The sequence below is a fragment of the Salvelinus namaycush genome, chromosome 3 (genome assembly GCF_016432855.1).
Source record: "Salvelinus namaycush isolate Seneca chromosome 3, SaNama_1.0, whole genome shotgun sequence".
Classification (NCBI taxonomy): Eukaryota; Metazoa; Chordata; class Actinopteri; order Salmoniformes; family Salmonidae; genus Salvelinus; species Salvelinus namaycush.
In genome coordinates, this window is record NC_052309.1 from 69,205,906 (window position 1) to 69,215,905 (window position 10,000).

The following is a 10,000-nucleotide window of genomic DNA, read 5'->3' on the forward strand; positions in this document are numbered from 1 at the left end:
TCCCGTTCTCTCCTTGTGGGGCTGTCTCCTATTCTCTCCTTGTGGGTCTGTCTCCCGTTCTCTCCTTGTGGGGATGTCTCCTATTCTCTCCTTGTGGGGATGTCTCCTATGCTCTCCCTGTGGGTCTGTCTCCTATTCTCTCCCTGTGGGGATGTCTCCTGTTCTCTCCCTGTGGGGCTGTCTCCCGTTCTATTCTTGTGGGGCTGTCTCCCGTTCTCTCCTTGTGGGGATGTCTCCTATTCTCTCCTTGTGGGGATGTCTCCTATGCTCTCCCTGTGGGTCTGTCTCCTATTCTCTCCCTGTGGGTCTGTCTCCCGTTCTCTCCCTGTGGGGCTGTCTCCTATTCTCTCCCTGTGGGTCTGTCTCCTATTCTCTCCCTGTAGGTCTGTCTCCCGTTCTCTCCCTGTGGGGCTGTCTCCTATGCTCTCCTTGTGGGGCTGTCTCCTATTCTCTCCTTGTGGGGCTGTCTCCTATTCTCTCCTTGTGGGGCTGTCTCCTATTCTCTCCTTGTGGGGCTGTCTCCTATTCTCTCCTTGTGGGGCTGTCTCCTGTTCTCTCCTTGTGGGGCTGTCTCCTGTTCTCTCCTTGTGGGGCTGTCTCCTATTCTCTCCCTGTAGGGCTGTCGCCTGTTCTCTCCTTGTGGGTCTGTCTCCTATTCTCTCCCTGTTGGGGTGTCTCCTGTTCTCTCCTTGTGGGTCCATCTCCCGTTCTCTCACTGTGGGGCTGTCTCCTATTCTCTCCTTGTGGGTCTGTCTCCTATTCTCTCCCTATGGGGCTGTCTCCTATTCTCTCCTTGTGGGGCTGTCTCCTATTCTCTCCTTGTGGGTCTGTCTCCTATTCTCTCCTTGTGGGGCTGTCTCCTGTTCTCTCCCTGTGGGTCTGTCTCCCGTTCTGTCCCTGTGGGTCTGTCTCCCGTTCTCTCCTTGTGGGTCTGTCTCCTGTTCCCTCCTTGTGGGTCTGTCTCCTATTCTCTCCCTGTAGGGCTGTCTCCTATTCTCTCCCTATGGGGCTGTCTCCTATTCTCTCCTTGTGGGGCTGTCTCCTATTCTCTCCTTGTGGGTCTGTCTCCTATTCTCTCCTTGTGGGGCTGTCTCCTGTTCTCTCCCTGTGGGTCTGTCTCCCGTTCTGTCCCTGTGGGTCTGTCTCCCGTTCTCTCCTTGTGGGTCTGTCTCCTGTTCTCTCCTTGTGGGTCTGTCTCCCGTTCTCTCCTTGTGGGTCTGTCTCCTGTTCTCTCCTTGTGGGTCTGTCTCCTGTTCCCTCCTTGTGGGCCTGTCTCCTATTCTCTCCCTGTAGGGCTGTCTCCTATTCTCTCCTTGTGGGGCTGTCTCCTATTCTCTCCTTGTGGTTCTGTCTCCCGTACTCTCCTTGTGGGGCTGTCTCCTATTCTCTCCTTGTGGGTCTGTCTCCTATTCTCTCCTTGTGGGGATGTCTCCTATTCTCTCCTTGTGGGGATGTCTCCTATGCTCTCCCTGTGGGTCTGTCTCCTATTCTCTCCCTGTGGGGCTGTCTCCTATTCCCTCCTTGTGGGGCTGTCTCCTGTTCTCTCCTTGTGGGGCTGTCTCTTATTCTCTCCTTGTGGGGCTGTCTTCTATTCTCTCCCTGTGGGGCTGTCTCCTGTTCTCTCCTTGTGGGGCTGTCTCCTATTCTCTCCTTGTGCGGCTGTCTCCTATTCCTTCCTTGTGGGGCTTTCTCCTATTCTCTCCTTGTGGGGCTGTCTCCTATTCTCTCCCTGTGGGGCTGTCTCCCGTTCTCTCCTTGTGGGGCTGTCTCCTATTCTCTCCTTGTGGGGCTGTCTCCTGTTCTCTCCTTGTGGGGCTGTCTCCTGTTCTCTCCTTGTGGGTCTATCTCCTATTCTCTCCCTGTGGGTCTGTCTCCTATTCCCTCCTTGTGGGGCTGTCTCCTGTTCTCTCCTTGTGGGGCTGTCTCCTATTCTCTCCTTGTGCGGCTGTCTCCTATTCTCTCCTTGTGGGGCTGTCTCCTATTCTCTCCTTGTGGGGCTGTCTCCTATTCTCTCCTTGCGGGGCTGTCTCCTATTCTCTCCTTGCGGGGCTGTCTCCTATTCTCTCCTTGTGCGGCTGTCTCCTATTCTCTCCTTGTGGGGCTGTCTCCTATTCTCTCCTTGCGGGGCTGTCTCCTATTCTCTCCTTGCGGGGCTGTCTCCTATTCTCTCCTTGCGGGGCTGTCTCCTATTCTCTCCTTGCGGGGCTGTCTCCTATTCTCTCCTTGTGGGGCTGTCTCCTATTCTCTCCTTGTGGGGCTGTCTCCTATTCTCTCCCTGTGGGGCTGTCTCCTATTCTCTCCTTGTGGGGCTGTCTCCTATTCTCTCCTTGTGGGGCTGTCTCCTATTCTCTCCTTGTGGGGCTGTCTCCTATTCTCTCCTTGTGGGGCTGTCTCTTATTCTCTCCCTGTGGGGCTGTCTCCTATTCTCTCCCTGTGGGGCTGTCTCCTATTCTCTCCCTGTGGGGCTGTCTCCTATTCTCTCCTTGTGGCGCTGTCTCCTGTTCTCTCCTTGTGGGGCTGTCTCCTATTCTCTCCTTGTGCGGCTGTCTCCTATTCTCTCCTTGTGCGGCTGTCTCCTATTCTCTCCTTGTGGGGCTGTCTCCTATTCTCTCCCTGTGGGGCTGTCTCCTATTCTCTCCTTGTGGGGCTGTCTCCTATTCTCTCCTTGTGGGGCTGTCTCCTATTCTCTCCTTGTGGGGCTGTCTCCTATTCTCTCCCTATGGGGCTGTCTCCTATTCTCTCCTTGTGCGGCTGTCTCCTATTCTCTCCTTGTGGCGCTGTCTCCTGTTCTCTCCTTGTGGGGCTGTCTCCTATTCTCTCCTTGTGGGGCTGTCTCCTATTCTCTCCTTGTGGGGCTGTCTCCTATTCTCTCCCTGTGGGGCTGTCTCCTATTCTCTCCTTGTGGGGCTGTCTCCTATTCTCTCCCTATGGGGCTGTCTCCTATTCTCTCCTTGTGGGGCTGTCTCCTATTCTCTCCTTGTGGCGCTGTCTCCTGTTCTCTCCTTGTGGGGCTGTCTCCTATTCTCTCCTTGTGCGGCTGTCTCCTATTCCTTCCTTGTGGGGCTTTCTCCTATTCTCTCCTTGTGGGGCTGTCTCCTAATCTCTCCTTGTTTGGCTGTCTCCTATTCTCTCCTTGTGGGGCTGTCTCCTATTCTCTCCTTGTTTGGCTTTCTACTATTCTCTCCTTGTGGGGCTGTCTCTTATTCTCTCCTTGTGGGTCTTTCTCCCGTTCACTCCCTGTGGGGCTGTCTCCTATTCTCTCCCTGTGGGGCTGTCTCCCATTCTCTCCTTGTGGGGCTGTCTCCTATTCTCTCCTTGTGGGGCTGTCTCCTATTCTCTCCCTGTGGGGCTGTCTCCCGTTCTCTTCTTGTGGGGCTGTCTCCTATTCTCTCCTTGTGGGGCTGTCTCCTGTTCTCTCCCTGTAGGGCTGTCTCCTATTCTCTCCTTGTGGGTCTGTCTCCTGTTCTCTCCCTGTAGGGCTGTCTCCTGTTCTCTCCTTGTGGGGCTGTCTCCTATTCTCTCCTTGTGGTTCTGTCTCCCGTACTCTCCTTGTGGGGCTGTCTCCTATTCTCTCCTTGTGGGTCTGTCTCCTATTCTCTCCTTGTGGGGATGTCTCCTATTCTCTCCTTGTGGGGATGTCTCCTATGCTCTCCCTGTGGGTCTGTCTCCTATTCTCTCCCTGTGGGGCTGTCTCCTATTCCCTCCTTGTGGGGCTGTCTCCTGTTCTCTCCTTGTGGGGCTGTCTCTTATTCTCTCCTTGTGGGGCTGTCTCCTATTCTCTCCCTGTGGGGCTGTCTCCTGTTCTCTCCTTGTGGGGCTGTCTCCTATTCTCTCCTTGTGCGGCTGTCTCCTATTCCTTCCTTGTGGGGCTTTCTCCTATTCTCTCCTTGTGGGGCTGTCTCCTATTCTCTCCCTGTGGGGCTGTCTCCCGTTCTCTCCTTGTGGGGCTGTCTCCTATTCTCTCCTTGTGGGGCTGTCTCCTGTTCTCTCCTTGTGGGGCTGTCTCCTGTTCTCTCCTTGTGGGTCTATCTCCTATTCTCTCCCTGTGGGTCTGTCTCCTATTCCCTCCTTGTGGGGCTGTCTCCTGTTCTCTCCTTGTGGGGCTGTCTCCTATTCTCTCCTTGTGCGGCTGTCTCCTATTCTCTCCTTGTGGGGCTGTCTCCTATTCTCTCCTTGCGGGGCTGTCTCCTATTCTCTCCTTGCGGGGCTGTCTCCTATTCTCTCCTTGCGGGGCTGTCTCCTATTCTCTCCTTGCGGGGCTGTCTCCTATTCTCTCCTTGTGGGGCTGTCTCCTATTCTCTCCATGTGGGGCTGTCTCCTATTCTCTCCTTGTGGGGCTGTCTCCTATTCTCTCCTTGTGGGGCTGTCTCCTATTCTCTCCTTGTGGGGCTGTCTCCTATTCTCTCCTTGTGGGGCTGTCTCCTATTCTCTCCCTGTGGGGCTGTCTCCTATTCTCTCCTTGTGGGGCTGTCTCCTATTCTCTCCTTGTGGGGCTGTCTCCTATTCTCTCCCTGTGGGGCTGTCTCCTATTCTCTCCTTGTGGGGCTGTCTCCTATTCTCTCCTTGTGGGGCTGTCTCCTATTCTCTCCTTGTGGGGCTGTCTCCTATTCTCTCCTTGTGGGGCTGTCTCCTATTCTCTCCCTGTGGGGCTGTCTCCTATTCTCTCCTTGTGGGGCTGTCTCCTATTCTCTCCTTGTGGGGCTGTCTCCTATTCTCTCCTTGTGGGGCTGTCTCCTATTCTCTCCTTGTGGGGCTGTCTCTTATTCTCTCCCTGTGGGGCTGTCTCCTATTCTCTCCCTGTGGGGCTGTCTCCTATTCTCTCCCTGTGGGGCTGTCTCCTATTCTCTCCTTGTGGCGCTGTCTCCTGTTCTCTCCTTGTGGGGCTGTCTCCTATTCTCTCCTTGTGCGGCTGTCTCCTATTCTCTCCTTGTGGGGCTGTCTCCTATTCTCTCCCTGTGGGGCTGTCTCCTATTCTCTCCTTGTGGGGCTGTCTCCTATTCTCTCCTTGTGGGGCTGTCTCCTATTCTCTCCTTGTGGGGCTGTCTCCTATTCTCTCCCTATGGGGCTGTCTCCTATTCTCTCCTTGTGCGGCTGTCTCCTATTCTCTCCTTGTGGCGCTGTCTCCTGTTCTCTCCTTGTGGGGCTGTCTCCTATTCTCTCCTTGTGGGGCTGTCTCCTATTCTCTCCTTGTGGGGCTGTCTCCTATTCTCTCCCTGTGGGGCTGTCTCCTATTCTCTCCTTGTGGGGCTGTCTCCTATTCTCTCCCTATGGGGCTGTCTCCTATTCTCTCCTTGTGGGGCTGTCTCCTATTCTCTCCTTGTGGCGCTGTCTCCTGTTCTCTCCTTGTGGGGCTGTCTCCTATTCTCTCCTTGTGCGGCTGTCTCCTATTCCTTCCTTGTGGGGCTTTCTCCTATTCTCTCCTTGTGGGGCTGTCTCCTAATCTCTCCTTGTTTGGCTGTCTCCTATTCTCTCCTTGTGGGGCTGTCTCCTATTCTCTCCTTGTTTGGCTTTCTACTATTCTCTCCTTGTGGGGCTGTCTCTTATTCTCTCCTTGTGGGTCTTTCTCCCGTTCACTCCCTGTGGGGCTGTCTCCTATTCTCTCCCTGTGGGGCTGTCTCCCATTCTCTCCTTGTGGGGCTGTCTCCTATTCTCTCCTTGTGGGGCTGTCTCCTATTCTCTCCCTGTGGGGCTGTCTCCCGTTCTCTTCTTGTGGGGCTGTCTCCTATTCTCTCCTTGTGGGGCTGTCTCCTGTTCTCTCCTTGTGGGGCTGTCTCCTGTTCTTTCCTTGTGGGTCTATCTCCTATTCTCTCCCTGTGGGTCTGTCTCCTATTCCCTCCTTGTGGGGCTGTCTCCTGTTCTCTCCTTGTGGGGCTGTCTCTTATTCTCTCCTTGTGGGGCTGTCTCCTATTCTCTCCCTGTGGGGCTGTCTCCTATTCTCTCCCTGTGGGGCTGTCTCCTATTCTCTCCCTGTGGGGCTGTCTCCTATTCTCTCCTTGTGGGGTTGTCTCCTATTCTCTCCTTGTGGAGCTGTCTCCTGTTCTCTCCCTGTGGGGCTGTCTCCCGTTCTCTCCCTGTGGGTCTGTCTCCTATTCTCTCCTTGTGGGGCTGTCTCCCGTTCTCTCCCTGTATCTTCGGAGCGAGGCATCTGCAAACAGGCTCTGTCTCCGCCTTCCTCTATCACATCCAATCATCCCTCTGTTTATTCAGCTCTCCTCCCTTCCCTGTTCCTTTCTTCCTCCTCTCCCTCTCCCTCTCTCCTCTCCATCCCTCCTCCCCCTCCCCTCCCTCTCTCATCTCCATCCCTCCCCCCTCCTCTCCCTCTCTCCTCTCCATCTCTCCCCCATCCTCCAGGCTCAGTCACAATGCTTATCACAGCATCCTTTATCACATTCCAGCATCCCTTCTCTCACTCCATTTCTTTCTTCTTTTCCCCTGCTCTCCTCCCTCTCTATCTCTCTCTCTCTCCGTTATCTATGTTTTGCCACCCTACAACCGTGTGAAATGTAATAGAAAAACCTACGCTGCATCTAATGTGCATGATATGAAACAATCAAATCAAAGGCCATGCGTGTGTTGGATAAGTGTGTTTGTGTGTGAGACAGAAAAAGAGAATGACGGGGGAGAGAGAGAGAGAGAGAGAGAGAGAGAGAGAGAGAGAGAGAGAGAGAGAGAGAGAGAGAGAGAGAGAGAGAGAGAGAGAGAGAGAGAGAGAGAGAGAGAGAGAGAGAGAGAGAGAGAGAGAGAGAGAGAGAGAGAGAGAGAGAGAGAGAGAGAGAGAGAGAGAGATCAAGAACATGCACAGTTCACAGCCACAGAGTCTTGCTCTCTGAAGGATAGCTATTGAGCCCTTGTAGTAAGTGGAGAGAGAGAGAGAGAACCACATTTAGACCCAACCAAATTATGAGAAAACAAAAAGATAATTACTTGACACAATGGAACGAATTTACAAAAAAAACAGAGCAAACTACAATGCTATGTGGCCCTAAACAGAGAGTACACAGTGGCAGAATACCTGACCACTGTGACTGACCCAAAACTAAGGAAATCTTTGACTATGTACAGACTCATTGAGCATAGCCTTGCTATTGAGAAGGTCGCCGTAGGCAGACTTGGATCTCAAGAAAAGACAGGCTTTGTGCACACTGCCCACAAGATTAGCTGGAAACTGAGCTGCACATCCTAACCTCCTGACATGTATGACCATATTAGAGACACATATGTCCCTCAGATTACACAGACTCACAAAGAATTTGAAAACAAATCAAATTTTGATAAACTCCCATATCTATTGAGTGAAATACCATAGTGTGCAATCACGGCAGTGTGTACATAGACATAATATGACATTTGAAATGTCTTTATTCTTTTGGAACTTGTGTGAGTGTAAGATTTACTTTTGTTTATCCATTTTCACATGCTTTGGCAATGTAAACATATGTTTCCCATGCCAATAAAACCCCTGGAATTGAATTGAGAGAGAGGTGAGAGATAGCGAGAGTAAATACAGTACAACCCATATTTATGTTTATTTATTTTCCCTTTTGTACTTTAACTATTTTCACATCGTTAAAACACTGTATATAGACATAATATGACATTTGTAATGTCTTTATTCTTTTGGAACTTCTGTGAGTGTAATGTTTACTGTTCATTTTAATTGTTTATTTCACTTTTGTATATTATCTACTACACTTGCTTTGGCAATGTTAACATGTGTTTCCCATGCCAATGAAGCCCTTAAATTGAATTGAATTGAGAAAGAGAGAGAGAGAAATAGAGAGAGAGAGAGCGAGAGAGAGAGAAGTGAGTAGGGAGGCTACTCCACTCCACATGGCTCACCTTTAATGACTCCACTACAGATCCAGGCGTAGAGATAAGTATCTGGGGGCTTCAGAGTGTGCTAGTAGCATGGACTAACCCGAGGACATAATGAGGCTGTTGAGCAGGCAGGGAGGGTCCTGCCGGACGGAGCCCCCTGAGGTGATGAGGGTCTGGCTGGGGGCTAAGCAGGGGCAGGGAGACAGATGCCTGGATCACTCCCATACTGCTGCTAATGGGAACATAGCCAATTAAAATGCCTCTCAGGATCACTGGGCCCGAATCCTGTAGCACTGTCTACCAGTGGACAGAGGGCACGGTGATGGGGAGAAGGGGTGGGGGGGGGGGGGGGGTACAGCAGGGGATAGAGGGGCTGCCAACAGAATACAGACTGACCACCACACCCCGACCCGAGAGCTCCAACTGTAACACAGGGTGTAGGAGAGCAGTGAAGCACAATGTGACAGGCTGGCCTGCGCTGCGGTGTGGTGCAGAGAGGCAGCGCGACCTCGTGGACCCTCGGTGACGACACCTGCACTGACACTTGACATTACAGGCCTCCTCTGCCAGGCTGCCAACAGAGAGACACATCGTTCTGACAAAGCTCCTTCTGAGGGGCTGAGGAACCTGAGTCACATGTCTCATTATGCACTGCTGGGTCACCCAGGCCACGTCTCTCCCTACCTGACACTGACACTGGGACACTGGGACACTGGGACACCAGGGGACAGATAACACATCTCCAGGAGAGAGGGGCGGAATTTAGTAGATAAGACTTGGGCTACAGTAGAGGACAATGGGAGTGTGTGTGCGTGTGTGTGTGTGTGTGTGTGTGTGCGTGTGTGCGTGTGTGTGTGTGTGTGTGTGTGTGTGTGTGTGTGTGTGTGTGTGTGTGTGTGTGTGTGTGTGTGTGTGTGTGTGTGTGTGTGTGTGTGTGTGTGTGTGTGTGGGTTCAGGGATGGATGTGCTGACTAAAGGGCTCCAGGCTAATCACGACACTAACTGTAATGGTTATGCAGGGACGGACAGATTGCCTCATTAAGGACACTTGAGCATTGTTTCGAAAATATATCTGACTGCCCAGCTAGAGGATATATGTGTGTGTCGGAAAGATTGAGAGAGAGAGAAAGAGAGAGAAAGAGGGAGAGAGAGAGAGATGGATTGAGAGAGAGAGAGGCAGTAAGATAAACAGAGACCTTTCTTTGCTCTGTGACATCACCTTGGCAACAGTGGGATATGGGTAGAGCTGCATGTGCTAGTGCCCATAGGCAGGGCTCACATGGTAAAGGTATGGTAAAGGTATGGTAAAGGTAATGGTAAAGGCATGGTAAGGGCATGGTGAAGGCATGGTAAAGGTATGATAAAGGTATGGTAAAGGCATGGTAAGGGCATTGTAAAGGTATGGTAAAGGCATGGTAAGGGCATTGTAAAGGTATGGTGAAGGCATGGAAAAGGCATGTTAAAGGTATGGTAAAGGTATGGTAAGGGCATAGTAAAGGCATGGAAAATGCATGGAAAAGACAAGGTAAGGGAATGGTAAAGGTATGGTAAATAGCAACGGTATGGTATAGGCATGGTAAGGGCATGGTGAAGGCATGGAAAAGACAAGGTAAGGGCATGGTAAGGGCATGGTAAAGGTATGGTCAAGGTATGGTAAAGGTAATGGTAAAGGCATAGTAAAGGCATGGTAAAGGTATGGTAAAGGCATGGTAAAGGCATGGAAAAGGTATGGTAAAGGCATGAGAAAGGCATGGAAAAGGTATGGTAAAGGTATGGTAAAGGTATTGTAAAGGCATAGTAAAGGCATGGTAAAGGCATGGGAAAGGTATGGTAAAGGTATGGTAAAGGTATTGTAAAGGCATGGTAAAGGCATGGGAAAGGTATGGTAAAGGTAAGGTAAAGACATGGAAAAGGTATGGTTAAGGTATGGTAAAGGCATGGAAAAGGCAAGGTAAGGGAATGGTAAAGGTAAGGTAAATAGCAAAGGTATGGTAAAGGCATGGTAAGGGCATGGTGAAGCATGGAAAAGGCATGGAAAATGCATGGTAAAGGTGTGGTAAAGGCATGGTAAGGGCATGGTAAGGGCATGGTGAATGCATGGAAAAGGCATGGAAAAGGCAAGGTACGGGAATGGTAAAGGTAAGGTAAATAGTAAAGGTATGATAAAGGCATGGTAAAGGTA

General features: G+C 51.5%; 1 protein-coding gene across 1 annotated transcript in view; it reads right to left on the minus strand.

Moving 5' to 3' along the window:
• The window catches only part of LOC120044006 (SRC kinase signaling inhibitor 1-like), a 112,604-nt gene that overhangs the window by 85,326 nt on the left and 17,278 nt on the right, over positions 1-10,000 (minus strand). Inside the window, exons 2-4 of the mRNA XM_038988599.1 lie at positions 8,503-8,530; positions 8,223-8,389; positions 7,919-8,002 (exon numbers count right to left, since the gene is read on the minus strand). Coding sequence (XP_038844527.1) covers positions 7,919-8,002; positions 8,223-8,389; positions 8,503-8,530 — 279 coding nt within the window. The remainder of the gene's footprint in view (positions 1-7,918; positions 8,003-8,222; positions 8,390-8,502; positions 8,531-10,000) is intronic.